The following is a 19,130-nucleotide window of genomic DNA, read 5'->3' on the forward strand; positions in this document are numbered from 1 at the left end:
TACCACGTCAGGGGTATTGCCCTGCATTAGCAAAGGTGGGTTTGGAGTTATATGGGGGTTGAGGAACCATTAAACAAAAGGGAAAATCACAAAGTTGGAGAAAATGGGCATAAAGTGTCTACTGAAATATTTAATTGCAGTTTTTGCAATTTATGACATGGATGTTACTGATGTGGTGTCAATGTAACAGCCCAGTTCCTGCGATAGGGGACATTTAAAGTATCTCCCATCTGTTCCTATAGGTGGTTCCTCCTTTTATGACTAAAGGAAAGAAATCATTTCATTTGATTCCCTAGAAATGACATGATATGTCCATATGGATGTGCAAAGCACTGTTTTGATGGTGAAAATTGATTATCCAGTTAAGTAAAAATGCAGCTACAGGTAGTATAGATACAGTTCAACACTGACACAGAAATATGTTGCAGTTAAATCCTGCATCTCTCAAAGCAAAAAGATGAAAAAATTGATTTGCCTGCACACAGCTTTTCCCATTGATAGTGAAGATTTTTAACCTTATTATTGACACAATGAAATAGTCTCATTAACGAACCGGGAAAGCATTACGAAGAATAACTTGCACTTAAGTTGTTTTGTACAAAGAAACTCTGTTATCCTGGATATCCAAAAGACTTTTCAGAACAGTGGTAAGGTAAATGACCAGTAAAAACATACTAAGCAGTGCCTGAGATTGAAAACATTGGCTAATACCGGTAATAATATAACAGGTATTCAGGTTGTTGAAAAATTAAGTCATTTTTGCTTAGATGCCACTCTGGAAAATACAGTCCTTATTTTAAAATTCTGTAGCTGTAACACTTACAGACCGAACTTGTGATTACAATTCTTCTTGACATGTAGGCCACAAAATGGAGCCAAAGCATAGTTAATTCAGCAAAGTAGCTTGTTACTCTATTTGCATTCTTTTTGCTGTAGTTTAAAACAGCTTAAGATATACAATAGTTCAGAATTAAGTCCTAAACTATATCACACTGCAGGATGTTAGACTTTTATTTCCTTTAAGTACACTAAGCTTTTCATCAATGAACCAATGCCAAAGTATTTATGTCTACATTCACAGTAATCTCTCTATTCATTTTCAATGATGACTTGTACCTAGGCATCAGGAGTAATGCAAAAGCACCAAACTCAACAGTCACGTTGAGAAGCTTAGTTCTACTAAGTCCCAAGCACTCTCTGAGAGCTGATCACAACTATTGAGTTAAACAATGTTCTGCACTGTGTAGTCCCTGACCCTACATGCCTAATGTTTTCCTCTTTAACCACTCAAAGAAGCCACACATTACATTCTTGACTAATATGATACATTCAGCCACTTCCAGCACTTTTCTGGTTTCTTAATTTTTCCCATTTGCTTTTAAAATTTCTGCAATTTTTTTGAGCTGTACTACCTAATTTTAGTAGTAGAGCTGTACACCTCTGGGTATTGAGGCAAAGACTGAATGCATTCTGTGGGAAAAAAAAAAACAACAAACAAACAACAAAAAAGCACCTTTCTTTGGTATCTACTTGCCATGATGTTACATGTCCCTCACACAGGCACCCCTCCCTGCCCCCACCCCCTCACCCCCGGCCGAAAATGAAAAAGCTCCAGTTAAAGTCCTGTAACAAATAAAAATCAGGTAAAACCTTGAAACCAGCCCATTGTGCCTTGCCAATATATTGAAAGATGCACAGATTAAGAAATATTATATAATGTGGACTTACTGGATCCATACCTGTATTCTACTCTAAAATGAACAATGATGGCCTCAAGAGGAAAAACCAACCAAACAAAAAAGATCACAAAAAGATCAGTTCCTGCTCAGCTGGGTGAGATTCAGGACAAGAAAATGCTTTATTTAGTCTGGATTGACCTAGTCTTCTAGAAAGGTTTTGCTACCTGAATATTTTTGATAAGACATAAGCATACAATTTCACAGGAAATGAGATGTGGGCTCAAAACAAACACTATCCAATTTCATGGGAAAAAAATCCAAACGCTAATAAAAGACATGACACTTGGTACATATCAAAACTGAAGGCAGGGCAAAGATACCAGTAAAGTAAAATGTAACTTCGTTTAGGTTATTAGTTTTCTGCTTTAAACAAAGGAAGTTATTTGTTCCTGGATATATTATACTGTCATTCCTTAGGTCTTTTAAATTCCAGTGGCTGGTTTTTGAACCAACATAAGCAAGCAAACATTGGTAAAAACTTTCCGTGTGACTCATGGTATAGAGCATTGCAATTGCTGGTTAAGTATTTAGGACAACAGTAAAAAATTCACTAAGAGCAAATATTGTCACAACAGCAATGACAACCTTTAGCAAAACTACAGACTTCAAAAACCCACAAAAAGAAATCCTTCAAAGCTTTGTTGTCAATTTTCAGTGACCATATTAAAAAATATTGAGTTTTCCTAGCATCTCAAGGCTCGTGAAAAAAATGGATCAGAATGCCGAAGTAGTAAGAAACCTGGCAATTATTTTCAAAGAAATCCACACAACTGACTGATGCACATGCAGGGTTGCATTTCTGAAACATGACAAACACAATCAAAACCTCTCCAAAATGACGTCAGTATACGTACAAATGCATTTCATGCCATCACGCGCATGCCGATGTTCACAGCCAACACACTTCCACCCTGTGAATCCAGGCCTGCAAGTGCACTGTCCAGTGGCAGGGTCACAGGGGACAGGCAGGGAACCGTATCGATCACACTCACATTCTTGGCAGGAGCCTCCTGGAGCTTGTGGGTTTCCTGTGTAGCCAGAAGAGCATCTAGACATTGCAAATACAAAACCAGGTTTGGCCAACTGAGATGCATAGTGTACTATAATGAATACTTGGCAAGATCGTAAACAAAATTTATATGAACATTCATTCATGAACATTAATAAAATCTTTGTTGCTTCATGGCTCAGCATGCATTTGTAGAGGGACAAATGTTCTAAAGTGTCCAACAAACTGATAGTAACTTTTAACCAGGACATGGAACAGTCTGGATGGAAGGAGTATGCAAAAGTGATTCTACACTCCTAACAGTTTTCAGTCAAACTTCTAGTATACCATGACTAAAAGGTTTTCCCCACTAGCCACTTGTGTTTTGCATTAGAAGTGAAATCTCATAGTAGACACTTGCTGGTTTTGATCAACTTAATCCCACAGCGTTGCTATGGATGGGACGACAGCTGCTGTTTAGGTTATTAATTGGCAATTTGGTCATTAATATGTTTATATGTGTCTTTCACAGTCAGTGCCTGAGGACACAACAGTCACTAGAACAAAGGGTATGAGTGACACCAAGACACACCACAAGCGTGGGATCTAGTTATAGATAAATTTCATATTTCCCAGTTTAACTCCTGAGGCCCAGGGCAAAAAACAACCCACAAATCAGAAAGTAAGACTAGGACAATATTTGCAATATAAATAACACTGATTATCAATTTAAGTGGGTGTACATAAAAATTTCGCATTATGGCTGAATTATAACAACATATAAAGAGGAAATAACTTAAAGGCATGTATTTAAACATTAGTAAATATAAGTTTACAGTTACTGAAGGACATTGCCCTCCTTCAGGTCTTGCCTGCCTTTCACTGTCCCTCTCCTTTTTCCATTCATCCTACCTTTCACAGTACTGGCCTTCATATCCAGGTGGACATGCAGTGCACCGGTAATCACCGGATCCTTCCGCAACACAAGAAGGGCTAAAACTGAAACAAAAGCAAATAAACTTTTTCCATCCTATTGTATCATTTCACTCTAGTCAGGTGTGCAGAAGGGCCCAAGGTAAGCTCCATTCAATGTAAACGGCAGCATTTTCTTATCTGTTTATAAACACCTGTGGGAAATCCCTCTTTTCTATTACGAATTTTGTGAATGCCTTGCTGTGATACTGGCACAATTTAGACAAATGCTGGCAGGGCTGTATCAGAGGGGATGGAGTCAACAACTAAGCTTGCATGAGTGAGTGGTGCTGTCACTCACAGTGCAAGAAAAAGAAGTAATGGGAAGGAGGTGAAACAAAAGATTAAAAAACTGAGCAAACAAACCCAGCCTTTTCAGTCTTATTTCATTTTAGTTTGAATGAAAGGAGATAAGCCAGGAAGAGTTTACTCAAAGCTAAGACATAAAGAAAAAGGAACCGAAGTTACAGCCACACAGAATCTTCCAAAAAGGCAGCGTCAGATTATCTCCTCAGCAATATATTGAAGAGAAAAAGACTGGCCTACAGAGGAAAACCCCCACATATAACGCTATTTCCTTCATGATCAGAGAGGGATCATATTTTAATCATAGAAGAAACTAGATTATTTTTACTAAGCTATGACATAGATGACTAACTAGCGACTGCAGTGCATCCCTATGGGAACTGTAGTTCCATACTACAAGGAGAAAGAGTAGGTTAAAAATAAAAAAAGGCATCGGGTCTATGAGGACTCCTCCAGGCTCTTTTATAAATAAAATTAAGCTCTTTATGAAACCATATGTAACACTGGCAATGTATAAACAGGCCAAATGGCTTAAAGTCATTGGTGAAGCATGGATATGAGGGGCACTAAGGCAAGGTGACAGTACTGCAAGATAATATGGCCACAGGTATTTTAAACCAGGCAGTTTATCTTGGATCTTATTCTGTTGCTGATGTCAGTGGCAAATTCCCGGAGACCTCAGTGGTGAGAGGGCCCAGGCAGTGGTGATGAGGGGAATTAATTTGCTCTGAAGTGAGCAGTTAATTCTGAACAGTCCTGTTACCTGAAGTAGCATGTTGCTGGAATATTAGTGCATGAAGTGCCTTCACAGACAGTTAAAACAAACAAAAAGGGTAGGTGGGGGAAAAGAAACACAACTAAATGTTAAAAAGCTGCAGTATTGTAAATCTCTTTCAAATCTTTGTGGAAGAAGAACTAGAAAAGCACAGAGATGGTTAGTGGTGAGCCCAGAGCTCCTTCTTGATACAGTACAGTCACCAACCTACTCCAACTTGCTTAAAATGCACTAAATCAATAGTGCTTGAATGAGCATATAAATTTACATCTTTGCAAAAAAAAAAAGTAAACAAATTTATCTATTACTCACAAATTCATTTTCAAATGGATTTTCAACCTTATAAAAATAGATTCACACCCCTAGGAATAACTCATTCTCTGTTCTTTTTTTTCCAGCTCATCATGTTTGAAGCTGACTGCTGATTGTAAATGATATTAAAACAGTATTAAAAAACTTAGTGGAGTTTTGCAAAATTTCATGAATAAAAATATTTGCACGATACCATTCACAAATATTATCATGTCACTCATGACATAATAAACTAACAAGATGGCTTATTAGCTATCTGCATTTCATGCAGATTATAATTAACTACATAAAATAGCTGCAGGTTAAGTAGATTTTTTTGTTCAACAGTATCTTGAAGAGCTTTCACTGCACAACACACACAAACCCAAGGTGTGCTACCCTCCTTTTCCACCTAGTTCTGTAGCTTTATGGAATGGATCTATCCCACCTAAGCCTATCCATCTAAAAGTTAGGCATGTAGTCTGAGCCAAACGTTAAGGCATGCTCTGTCAGCAGTGGAAGATGGAAATGCACAGATAGGCATATACACACATTTGAAATCACCTCCCCTGCCCTCTTTCCAGTAGTGGTTTTCTTCAGTTTTAACATATGTGAGATGTATAGTTGTCTATCCCTGCATTTACTATACAGGTACCAAAATTGTTGATGGCTACACCTAACGGAAGAAGAAATCCCATCCATGACGTCTAGAGACATCTGAGTTAAGCTATATAACCCCTAAGCAGTTCTGCTTCTGAACATGCTTAGATCTGATTCCTCACTTGACAGCGCTAAGAAATTGGGTAACTATAGCATGATTAAGTGTATTTACTAATTCCAGACCAGGTGTTATTCAATTATCTGTTATGAAGGTTTTTGAACAAAAAAGCCTCATGATCACTTTAATGTGAGCGTGACACAAAAGGCCCTGAAAAAATCTTCAGCCATGCAGGCTGTGTGGTTGCACGAGATATTGTCACTTTGCTTGCTCTCCCTTCCTCAAGCAGCTCAGCAATTTGCATGTGCACCCAACATACACATACCATGTGGAGACCACACACTTCTCAGCTGTAGAGCACTTCAGCGACACCCACTTCCTGTGCTTTATGCTGTCTTTTAGGTAAGATACTGAAGTGATTTCTGGAACACAGTGTGGAGAATATGTTTACGTTCTTGTAGCAGGGTGCCATAGCCACCCAGGGGAAGAGTCCTGCTCACTTTCCGATCTGACATCTGTGTTTCTGGGGAACCAAAGGTCTTTAAGCCCCAGAAAAAAAATAGGACTTAATTATATTTTCAGCAGTTCCTACTGCCAGTTAGTAACAGAAGTTTTTTTCCAGTGCATTTACTGATGTGCAAAGCTGAGAAGCTCGATTGATCTTGTTCTTTGCAGTTCGAGTGTCTCTTCTTGATACCAGTAGGTAGAACACATAATCAAGTTGTAACAGAAAACGTTAAAAAAGGGTACAAGTCAAAATCTGGCAGTTACAACTACATTGTAACTTTCTGAGATAAAGGGTATTTCTTTAATACCCTTTTATAATTGTTTTGGTTGTTCCCAGTTTGTGTTTATGAGGTTTGGAACTCTTCTTAAGAACACTTGCCGTGGATGAAAGATCATGATGTGTTTAACTACCGATGTTCGAGAAAGGGGTTCTATCCTTCAAATTAAACCCCAGACCACCCCAAAATGACAAAATGAAGAAGGAAGAAGGAAAAAAAACCCTCTCTCAGATATACTGGCTGAAATACTCACTAAAACATCCTAAAGGTCAGACAAAACACAGAAAAATGATTTTAAGGAACACTTCCAACCTTTCAAGAGAACAATCATGAAACACAAACCTTTTCAGAGCAGCACTACAGTATGATGCCAAATATCATTATCAGCAAAACAACAAACAAATCTCAAGTGCTGAAGTACAATCTATTGGGAACACATGTGGAGACATCGTGGCAAGGCTCATTAGCATAAAACAACCAATAAAAATTACGCTGCAATAACTATATTGCTTTTAAATTATTCTGTCTTTCACAAATTGCCTAGAACTCATGTAACATTAAATAAGGAATCAATAAATTCCACAGTGGAGCAAGAAAGGCACTGTAACACATTTATACCAACAAAATATATGAGCATAAGACTTTTTACAGCTCCCTTGTGACTATATTGTACTTGAGTTCTGGTCTAGCTTCATTTGTAAGAATACCTTTATAACACACATTCATTATCTGTTGAGTACTGCATTTTCTAGCACTTATTAATTTATTCATCACATACTAGCAAGGGAGCAATTTTCGACTTTTAAAGGAAGATCAACTACAAAAAGTAGATACAAAACTTTTTAGTATGGCTTCCATGATGCCGTTCTCCTGTAGCCATCTGAAAAAAGATACAGTGAGCCCAAAACAAAGTTCTTGCTTGCTGGAAAGGTTATGCTGCATCATGAGTCCACTTACTTACTTGTTACTAGAAATGGATAGCGGACAAGCACAAGGCTGACAGTCACCCGGAGAACCTTGGACAACACCATAAAATCCCAGTGCACATCTCTCACAGTGCTGACCAGCAGTATTATGCTGACAATTCTGCAGAGGAAAGAGATGGAATGAAAGCTGTATTTGATAATTACAAGAAAGCAGACAACATTTTATTCCCAGCTTCAGGGATTCAAACTTATTTCAGTTCATAATTTCTCTTTTTCTGATATGATTTGGAGTGGGACTGCTTGCTTTAAGCGTCTATCAAATGCCTGCTGAGTTATATATGGGTTTACAAGGAGAAAGAATGGAGGCTTGTAGCTATCCAGATGTATTCTATGGAATCTTTTATCCCATTCATCCTTCCTTGCTTCTTTTGTTCCAGCTGTTGAAGCAGGAATAATAAATTAAAATTCAATCGTGTATGACCTGACGGTATCAAGTCGTGTGTATTATTACTTACAAAAGCAGTGTTGTGTTTATTGAACAACACATGGTACATTGCCCCTTTAGTTTGCAGGTACCTAGTTTTTCTTTTTATACAAATAGTAATTCAGAGGAAACAAAGCACTACATAATCTGAACTCTAGAAAATCAGAACGGAAAATGGTAGATGGTTTGTTTTATGAGCCCCCTTGAACTTTGACACTTAAGTTATTTAAGCAAAATTAGATTAAAATATTGTCCTCTTTTTTTAGCTTAGTTACACAACTTAAAAAATTGTACGTTAAGATTAACCTAGTGCATAACTTCAGAAATGTAATACCTGACAAACTGATGTTTCAGGGTCACACATAGTACTGTGTCCATGACATTGACATACAACGCAGGTGCCTAAGGACTGAGCAGGTATCCTTCCCGCAGATGGAGATGGAAGCCTATAAAATCCTGGAGAGCAAGACTGCAGTAAAAAAGATGCAGAAGAAAACAGATCATTACAGAGTGGACTGGGTATGGGGAGCATTGCAAGCTCCCCTTTCCAATCATCAGTTTTTACAAGTTGTGAAAAGCACCTGACAGGATTCCAGCTGTGTTACAAACAGTATACAGTACTTTACAGATAACAAGAGCCAGCTCTAATTGGAAACATTGCTGCAAAATCCCTGGAGCACTCCACCGGCACCAGGCTTTTCATATTACAGCTTGAGAGACCTTTCATTCAGATGCAGAACACCTCACTGTTCTCACTGTGCATCAAGCATCATTCGTTTCTTAAGAATAAGGTTTGTTTTCAAAATAAAGTTTTTGCATGGACCGTGGAAAGCAAGCATGACAATTCTGTTTCCTTCACCCTTGGTGAGTTTTTCAGGTTTAACAACCTAGTATCTGCCTACATATTGCCTGATGGATAATGAGCAAAAGGCGAATGTTAATATTCAAGAAAATGGCTGCATGGCTGTATTGTTTATAGCTATATAATTTAAAGACCATAAAAGTACAGAATTCAAAATATTGAAGGCTTGCCGTGTCTTGAGACCACCAGCTCCAAATCAAGTTTATCTATCACTAAGCCTCCTCTACCTCAGCTTGGCAATAAAAGTCTGAGAGCAACCCAAAAATTACCAGCGAAGTTGACACATGCAAAATCAAACACTTGATCTTTATTTCAGGCTTATTATGCAAATCCATGAAGGTGTCTACATAGCTCCCAGAAAGCACACAGCTATGGCAGCATAAAAATACAAACAAGAACCATTTTGATAGTTCAGACCATTAGGGGTGAGTGCATACAGACAAGGCACTCGTCCCATGTATGAATCTCAGCAGCTAGAGGTACTAGGGGCCTATGAAGGCTGTCTGATGAGGTCATAATGAGGTTGACCACAATTTCTGCTTTTTGAAAAAAATGGGAAACATACACTTTTCACACAGCAATAAAAAAGATGCAAACTAAAACTAAAGACAATCTGGAGTAACTAACTTTTCATGATCAAAAGCAGGATTCTTCAGTCAAGCACTAGCTGACATGCTAGATTCTATTCATACAACACCACTCTGACAGTTTTCTGTAATAATTGCCAAAACCTCCAGAAGTCTAAGTTATGGAAAAAGCATAAACACAATTATTTTCTTTAGAATCACAAAGAAAGTAATCTAACTCACTTCTGCTTTTCCCCTTTTATTTTGACTTAGACGACATTAAGATCCCTGAAGCATAGAAAGAGTCTATCTGCTTTTTCATGGTTTGTGAAAAATTCCAATTTAGATAAATAATCTCAAATGAAAGTAATTTTATTTCTTACTACAATTTCCTAATTTTTTCCTCCCTCTCCATCCCCACAAGAGTCCTTCTCCAAACATGGTACAAAGCACAGCTTTACAATTTCTGAGTTACTTTAGGATTGAGGTGTAAACATATTTTATTTCATTAATAATTATTATATTTGGTCATAATTTTAACTAGTATTTTAAAAATAAATTATTTAATATTTACATCTTTTTAAAAATCTGCACTTCTGAGAAAATGCTGGAGCCTGTTAATTTCTCATATATGCATTCGCACGCATTCAGGTGTATGCTCTTACCAAAATAATTTGCAAAGAAAATCACTTCCTTCCACACATTTCCTATGCACTCACTCTTCCTGTTGCCTCATTTGCTATGTAACACAATCCTGTATAACATCTGAAGGGAGCAGAGTTCTCACAGATAACAAGGCACATTTCCATTTATTCACTGCAACTTTTCTCCCACCTCTAGTTTGCGGGAACCCTTTAAAATATCCCACTTAGTCAGGATGTCTGAGGGATTTGCAGAACACTCGAAGTCTTGTTCCCTGCTACCTCCACCTAGGAACTGCAACAATGATGCTGGAATTGCTAGTGCTACTTAAAAATGAAAACATGGTGTTTTGCACACAGAAATACTGCCAGTCTCGTCAAGAGTGCAGACATTCAAAACCACTAACTTCTATTCTGAGTCAACATATTACATTTTAAACAGTTTCCCTGGTACCTATTATAAGATCCACTTTACAAAAGCATACAAGTCAGGTGATTCTCTATAAAACTTGGATACTTTTGAAGCTCACAACCTTCAACATGAAAATATTTACATAAGTAAAAAAATAAATATAGTGCAGGTATAAGGAGCACTGAGTTCACTTAGTTGACCAACACTTTTCTCCCCGTGTTCAATGAGTTAGAAATTTACCAAACTCCAATGGTTCAAGACAAAAGTTTCCATTCGTATCAGATCTGTTTTATTTTATTTCAAGACACAGTGATTTGATTGCTTCTAAGAATAAAGCAAAATACAATATTTGGATCATGTTCCAGAATTTCTGCTCCTCTTTACAAGCAGCCCCATCGCTATATAAGGGGTACTGAAATTTGATAGGAGGCAAGGTTTTGTGTATGGACTGAGCAAGATCTTTGTATGTGAGTCCTATACCAGCGCTGGAAGAAGAAGTGTGGGGGAGTAAAATGGAAAGATACCTGCCAGAACTCAGTGGCTCTTTTCAATGTATGTCCATAGATCCACTTGGATAAATTACAAGCATGCAGAAAACTGACAGTTTAAAGTGCACGGAAGATATTTCCTAAAGCTTTGAAAACATCTTCTATGAAGCACAGATGTACTACAGAATGGTTCTCATCTACATTTTTAATGCATTTTCAGTGCAATTTTGGGCAGTCAAGCATGTAAAATGAAAGTAAAATGGACAACTTTCATCCTATTTGTGTTGGTCTGCAAAGGCACACTGTTGGAACAGTTTCAAGAGGAAAGATTGACAGGAGGAACCTACAGGTTCTCAACAATGAACTGCCTTTTTGACCAACTGTTCAAAAGATTCCATTATTTCAAGTTTTGGTTTTGAAATGACTTCTCTTTTAAAATTTTGTTATTTTAGTTATTCATTATAATAAAAACATTTAAGAAATCAGTACTGAAATACTGTTAAGCATAATCTCCTGTAATTATAATCTGTAATACTATTGCAAATGCATTATAACCTTATCTGTCCAAAAAAAGGCTTGATCAGTCAGCATCAGTCACACAATTCAGCCCCACAGATGCTGACCCAGTAAAGCTTTCCTTCCTGTGTTCTAAGTATTTGAGTCATTGCCATGGTTTCAGTGGCATATTTGCCTAAAGCAAAAAAAACCCTGCTTAAATTCCTTGTGAAAGGGATACCTGAGAAAGAACATAAGTCATTAAATAAAGGGACAGTTGTTGCCAGTTAAATGAGTTCACACTCTAATTACTTATCACACAGTACTAATGAATGGACCAAAGAAGGTACAAAGACTTTTACTGGAGTGAGGTTGGTACTGTACCTCACAAGACAAACCAGAATAACCCAGTGGACAGTCACATTTCTCAATCAAGGAAGCTTGAGAAATCATTCCAGACACACTGCCACGTTCGGCAACTTCCATTGAGATCTCTGAGATTCTGAAAAAAAGGAGCAAACATCTCTAATGAGATTAGCCAAGAACTAACTCAAACCCAAGTAGTTCACAGTCAGCTGGCATGGGAGAAAACAGGCTTACTTGTCTGTTTGTAGGCTTCTTGATCTACAGGAAACTAACAGCATTATTTTTGCCTCTCCTGAGGAAACAACAAAGCTACCATCACCTCCAGTCTCCTTTTCCATTTCTAGGCAATAGCATAACTTTTCTCTCCTGCTTGGCTCTCCCTCTTTTTTTTTAAAAAAATCTCTTTTCAGCTGAACTATTAACAAAAGCTCATATCTGATACTTCATGTGGAGGGACTCATTAAGAAATTGAAGTCACATATTAAATGCAGTTCCCATTCATGACTCTCAGAGGTACGGCAATAAAATTGTTCACTAAATGAGCTTTTAATGAGGCAACTATTAAAAAAAATAAAATAAAATCTATTCTCAGCAACTAAAGCAAACCAACGAGGTCTAGAGCAGACTTTAAAGATATTGGATATTTTCCTTCTTAGGAGCAATCTTAAGATCTTTAGCCAATATCCTTCCCCCCCACACCCATTCGGATCATTTAGACACAGAAACAAACAATTTAAAGTAAACAAGAAATCCTACTACAGAAGCATCTGCTAGTATTAGAAAGGGATATGTTTTATTGTAGAGCTTCTGACTTTCAAACTTTCCAAACAATTGTTTGATTGTATTAATAATAATAACCTTGCCTCCCAACCACTCCGTGTCTTTCTAACGTGCATGCTGACCCACCACCAAAGAGCGTTGAACAAATCACTGACAAAGACAACAAACATAATATCTAATGAAATACACTTACTTCTGATGTACTGCAATGCTGTTCTTTTAGCTTACTTTGTTTTGGGGGTTTCTTTATTTAAATAGATGCTATGATCTGGAATCCCTTACTGACTTTGAGAAACAAAAAGGGTAGAGTAGTGGAAGCTTTAGAGCTTCACATATAATGCCAACTTGAGAGAAAATGTTGAAGAACACGTGACTAACTAGCTGAATAAATGTCAGCAATGCTACTAGAGTCTATTCAAGTGTCTGTGCATAGGGTTAATGCAGAGGAGCTCACAGAACCGCTCATCTCCTCATGCTCATAGTCTGTTCATCTACTCCCAAGCCTTGATTACTGACACTCTTCTGAACATTGGCATACAGACACCGGTGTCAGGGTGACTGTAGGAAAAGCAAACACCCACTGCAAAACTAGACGACGCTTTTGTGACTGAGCATAGGTGAACAGACCCATACCTCTTGATACCTTGTGTCAATGCAAAATCCCCAAATCATCTAATAACTTAAACCCTGCACCCTCATATGACTACCTGAAGAAAGGGGTTCAGTGGAGGAGGGAAACTGAACAAAAAAAACCCAAGCAAACAAAGACAGGTAAAAACAGAAGACTGAAAATAGAGCGCAAAACCATTCAAGATCTGATATATCAATGTAAGCTTACATTGAAAATTCCGTACATTCAACATGAAAACAAAACGATATGTGACTCCCTACCACCTTCAAGGCTGAGACAATGGTCTGTATGCTTCAGAAAAAAACTATTTACTGTCAGAAAGCCGTATTTACATAATAATATACTCTGGGACCTCTTATTTGTGTGAAAATGTTACTTAAGGAAGGCCAGGCTTGGCTGATTCTTGGAACATGCCTAATAGGCAGCAGTCCAACAACTGCTACCTGATCAGTGTCGGGGATATTGAAATAATTCACAGTCAAATTGAAAGCATACTTCCAATTCAAACTAATTTATTATCACAGCCCAGTTCCCTAAAATACAAACCAAAATCTAATAAAAGAAATGTTTCAATTTATAGTGGTGACTGTGAAAATGAGGGCAAGAAAACGAACAATACAGGAGAAAAATGTTTAGCTTCGGATTCTGAGCAGAAACCCCTAAATCACTAGTAATGCTGCAGCTTTGAAGCAGAAATAACGTTAGCATTGCTGCTAAACTATATAGCTAATATAGCGCTAACACTAGAACTAGGCTATTTTTATGTTTCCAACTGCTGCCACTGCTTTGCCTTTATTTTCCTCTAGTTTATGACTTATCTACAGCTTATAAACTCTGCAACTGAAATTAAAGCACTATTAAAAACCTTATAAAAAATTAAAAATACTTAATATATAATATTTTCTTCCTCCTGTCCACAGTTTCTTTTGCTTTATACTTTTCTACTATGCAGAGTCAGGTAGAAAGAGAAGCTTTACTAGTTTAGAACAGGGCCCTTATTTAGAGAGCACAACACACTCTAGTTGAACAAATGTTTTCTTGTAAGTCACTTGATTCAAACATACGTTTAAAGTTGAGCATAAACATTTTCCTTTAGAGGGTATCAGCCTATTTTTAATAAAAGCCTTCAATTCTTATGCAAGCTAATATTCCGCTAAACTTTAAAAGCATATTGTGGGATTTATTTTGTGGTCTTAAACAAACCTTCCTCTGAAATCATTCAAGGTGCTAACTTGAAAAAAAATAATGATGTATTCCTGCTCTTTATTTTCTACTTAAAGTTTCAGATGCTGCATGATGAATGCTGCTTATGTAACCAGACAGATCATAAAAATCTCTTGTAACCACCTCCAAAATCAACTACAGTATTATATGCAAGGTTATGACTTCAGATGGAGAGTTACCACAAAGACCAGATGAACTCTTTGCAAAGTCCTGCTGTCATATAAAATGTCACATGCTGAAACGCAATGCTGTAAAAATACATTCTGGTTGTTTAAGTGCCACCTTGCAAACCTGCCCTGCAACTATAAAGTCCTCCTCTGTTCTGTTCCGTGCCTCGTTACCAGGTAGCCATGATAAAATGGTGGTGCATTACAACGCCGGCCTAGTCCAGTCACAAGTGTCATATGCATCTCAGAACAAAATCATGAAAATGGAGGTTTGTTTTCATAACTTTGCTTATGATGCTTGAGTTGAGATAGTATTCAATTTTTGCTTCCATAGCTGAACTAGGATCTGTAGTGCATAAAGGGAAGGGAGAAACAGACACAAAACATGGATGTGCTTCTCAAATTTTCCATGTTTCTTTGGAGTTCCTTTCATAACTCTTTCCACCAGAATTTCCTTTGCTTGTAATAAAATATCCTAAATGGACTATGTAAAAATAAATGAAACCAATTTAAAACATTTATGGCATCTGTTGTTAATATTTAGCATCTAGCCAGTGTAAGCTGGATGAATACTTTGCTGTAAAAGATATACTATAAATAGAGACAATAGCAGCAACGACTATGTTTTCTGTGACACAATGCTGCAAAGTTGCATGGTATCTGTCCCTACTATTCACGCTCAAACTCCAAAGGTCACACTCTTACAGACCTATATGTAACCTAGAAATAATTTTAGCCTATCACTTCTATGGCAGAATCATAAAAAGGACCTCTGGAGACCTTTGGAGTTTATCTCCATTTATTCCTATGTCCTTGCTAATAAATTTTGCTTGCAAAGTATATTGTGAATTCATTATTAAAAACTTTTAAGGAATAGGCTATGTAATCTATTTCAGAACTTCTTTACCCCCAGGAATTTTTCTCTCATGTCTAATGTGAACCTTTCCTGATGAAGTTTAAGCTCATTTCTTTTTTAACTTACCCACCATGGCAACAGAAAACGGATTCTTTTCATTCTCTTTGTGAATTTTTATACATCTTAAGGCAATTACTAGTTTCTAAATAAATCTGGTTCTTTACATCTTCTCTCACAGGTCACATTTTCTAACCTGTCATGATGTTCACTGTTATCTTCTGAACACTTTAATATTTTTTTCTTGAATTCCAGTATCCAGAACTTGATGCTTAGGCTTTACTAGTGTTGGGTTTGCAGGCCATATGTCTTTATACAGCTTTATGCTGCTAGAATATTAGTATTTCTCAACAAGAATATAATTACTGAATCATGTTCACCTGGTGACATGTTGTAAACAACAGACCCCTCTTTGAAGAACAGGTAACTAAACAGTTGTTCTTTGTTTGTTCAATTGACTAACCCTTTTGAAGTGTAAAATTGTATAGTTGACCTTTAGATTGCAGCAGATTTTTGTATTATTACTCTCATCCTGCTATCTGATGTCCACTTCAAATTTAGCAAGTGCTATCTTTCATTGTCTAACTTATTAATGAATAAATCAAACAGAAAATATTGAATATCTCTTCCCCAAATATACTGAATTAAGTAACATTTCATTGAAGAAGTACTGTTTCATCTTTGACTCTTTACCTCATTTCCCACTTGCAAGAGAAAATTCCTCCATATGCTAACATTTATAATTAATTACAGCATCATGTTTTCATAAAGTAGACATTTTTTAAAAAAAAATATACTGGGTTTGCTTCAGGATGTGTGTGCTGACATGTGTTTTCTGTCTAGGATTCTGAAAATAAAGATTTCATTTGCCTATTGTGATTTAAATTTTCTGTTGAATAAAATTTCCCTGTCCTGCATCTTCTGCTACGCTGAATGCTAACTCCTTCTGTTCTTCTCAGCAACTGCTTAGAACTGATGTTATGAATAAAATTTTTTCTGGGAATAGCTGGGAATTCTATCAGACTGTCCATGACTACTGCACTCTTTCAGACCACTGCATGAAACACTTACCTGCTCTGCCTCATGATATTACCATGAGTAGCCTTAATGAGAATGTAATGAACATCATACAACACATTCAGGAAGTCTTCCCGGGAAACAGCTCTACTTGGTCTTGAGTCATCTCCATAACGCTTCCAGGCGAAATCTGCCTGGGACACCGTCCTGTTGATACCTGGGTCATCATGATAATATTCCCAGGGCACTGTGTTTCTGACTTTCTGGTCGTCACCATAATATTCCCATTCATGCTGAAAGTAATACAAACTCATATTATTAACAGTATTAAAAATAACCAGGTGCCTAATTTCCGGGAAAAAAAGCAGATGGAAATGTTACCTCTGTCATCTCTATCTCATGCCTCGTCAGCTGCCCAATCAGAGGGGCAGCCATATGCCGGACAATAATTCTTGTATGGGTGGGAGGCCCACCTCTTATGATGACTTGCGGGTAGTAAGTAGCAAAACCTGTCTCTTCTCGTGCTTCAAAGTAGATTGCATATTTCAGTTTCCCTCCATAAGCAGTCAGCTAACAAAGTAAACACAAAGTACAAAAAGAAATTTCATTTTCAGTTTGCTAAAAATAAATTCCTGGGCATATGCAGGAGCTAGATACACTCTGCACCTGTGCACAGTCTGATGAACATGAGCATGGTAGAAAATAGCAATACATGCCTGTGGAACTGTCTGGGGACAAGGGCTGTATTCAAAAATGCCCATCAGAAATTTGTTATTGTACTACACTAAAACACTAAAAAAAAGCTACCTATTTCTTTTTACGTGCCTTGGTGCTCCCCAAAGTTTGTGTTTAGAGAAAGAAACATGTAAACTTTGCCAAGCCAAATGAAGAAATATCAAAAGTACAAAATAAATCGTCACTGAGGTGTATAAAAATATCCAGAAGGAGGAGTTTTTCAATCATTTTCTCCTGTGTAACTTACAAAGATCAGGCGTTTTTGGTTTAAAATGGAGAGAAACAAAAAGTTACAAAAGAGTTATATTTAATATATTTATTATACATATATTATTATATGTATTAATGCAGCTTCATTTTTAAAATATTTTTATGAGAAGATCTATTCTGTGGAAAAATATTACATGTTATTGTCTTTAAACATCTATTTTAAAATAGTGCTTATGTTACAGACATGAATTTTCATAATAACAGAGCAAATAATTTTTAATAAGGGCGTGGCATTTGTTTTTTTCTAAAGTACTTTCCACTGTGTAATGACATGCCTACTGGGAAGGAAAAAAGGCATTGCAAAATACTAATATAAGACTGAAAGAAAAAAAAAATCCACGTCAGTATTCAGCGAAATTTACCTTTCGTCCTTCAAACTGCTCTGGAAGCCTCCAGTAAAGAGGTTCTGACCGAAGATCCTGCATCACCTGTTCTATATTTGCTACTATTTCAGGAGGCTGGAATGCTATTCCTGAAAGAGTGCTGTGCTGAAGCTTTTCATCCACCAGTGGCAGAATCATTTGCTCTGGCTTCAAGGTCACCTATGTATATTCAAAAAATTGAGAAGAAAATCAAGTATTTTTCCCCATGAAGCGTTAAGTTTTTAAATTCTAACTCTTCAAAAAATTATTTCTAGGTAATTTCATTTCACATCATGAGCAATTTGTCACAAAACAGTCTTACTACTCCTTCAGATATAAACAGTGATAATAATGACTTCCCCCTCAAGCCTTTTCCACCTTGATCTCATGTTAACAAAGAATGTACTAGCGTTGGTTAAAATAGTTTCAGTAGCAAGTCATCCCCTGAATTTTATTGAAGTGATTTTCATAGTGCCATTTCAGTGTTAGGCCTCTTCTGTTTGGACTGTAAGAAATGTAGCTTGTGAAGAAGCATACTTCTCACCAACACTTATATATCACTGGGGCTGTAGAACACAGTGCCTGATCCCTTGGTACTTTTACGCAATATTCAAGCTAAGTGTTCTCCAGGCAACATGCAGAGTGAAGGCTCAGGGTTTCTGTAACTCTAAATTCAGATTTAATGAAAAATATAAGAATGCCACTTAGATACTTGTAATTTTCTTAGCCTTGTTGAAAAAGTCTCAATAGCATTATACAGAAATCATTATTGTGATCAAAGTCTGTAATAAGAGTCTTAATAATTCTGTGCAGATGAAAGTATCACAGGAAGCGTGTGAAACAAATGCAAAGGACTGGTATCAAAATTGCTTTCTCACAAACAGTAAGGAAAACAAAGAAAACAAATGCAGAGACATATCTCTAACAGTCATCCCATCAACATGCTGTTCACAAGATAGGGATCAGGTAATGAGGAATCAAGCAAGTCCTGTACTGTACTTTAAGCATCTTGGTATTTCCATTTACAGCAGCATCTACAGACTGATCAGACATAGAAGCATTCTAACATTGCCAGTCCTCAGTAAGATTTCCTGAGTTCATATCATAACCATATTTTAGTGTTTACTACTTTAGACACCAAGGAAGTGGTCAACATTTGAATTTCAGATCAGTCTCGCTATATTGTCATATAAGACAGGATTTGCTTGTTTAAACAA

General features: G+C 37.0%; 1 protein-coding gene across 1 annotated transcript in view; it reads right to left on the reverse strand.

Moving 5' to 3' along the window:
• The window catches only part of LAMA2 (laminin subunit alpha 2), a 377,372-nt gene that overhangs the window by 100,943 nt on the left and 257,299 nt on the right, over positions 1-19,130 (reverse strand). Inside the window, exons 25-32 of the mRNA XM_056344337.1 lie at positions 17,914-18,093; positions 16,928-17,116; positions 16,601-16,839; positions 11,833-11,950; positions 8,319-8,453; positions 7,536-7,660; positions 3,640-3,726; positions 2,594-2,787 (exon numbers count right to left, since the gene is read on the reverse strand). Coding sequence (XP_056200312.1) covers positions 2,594-2,787; positions 3,640-3,726; positions 7,536-7,660; positions 8,319-8,453; positions 11,833-11,950; positions 16,601-16,839; positions 16,928-17,116; positions 17,914-18,093 — 1,267 coding nt within the window. The remainder of the gene's footprint in view (positions 1-2,593; positions 2,788-3,639; positions 3,727-7,535; positions 7,661-8,318; positions 8,454-11,832; positions 11,951-16,600; positions 16,840-16,927; positions 17,117-17,913; positions 18,094-19,130) is intronic.

Source organism: Falco biarmicus, chromosome 6 (genome assembly GCF_023638135.1).
Source record: "Falco biarmicus isolate bFalBia1 chromosome 6, bFalBia1.pri, whole genome shotgun sequence".
In the NCBI taxonomy this organism is placed as follows: Eukaryota; Metazoa; Chordata; class Aves; order Falconiformes; family Falconidae; genus Falco; species Falco biarmicus.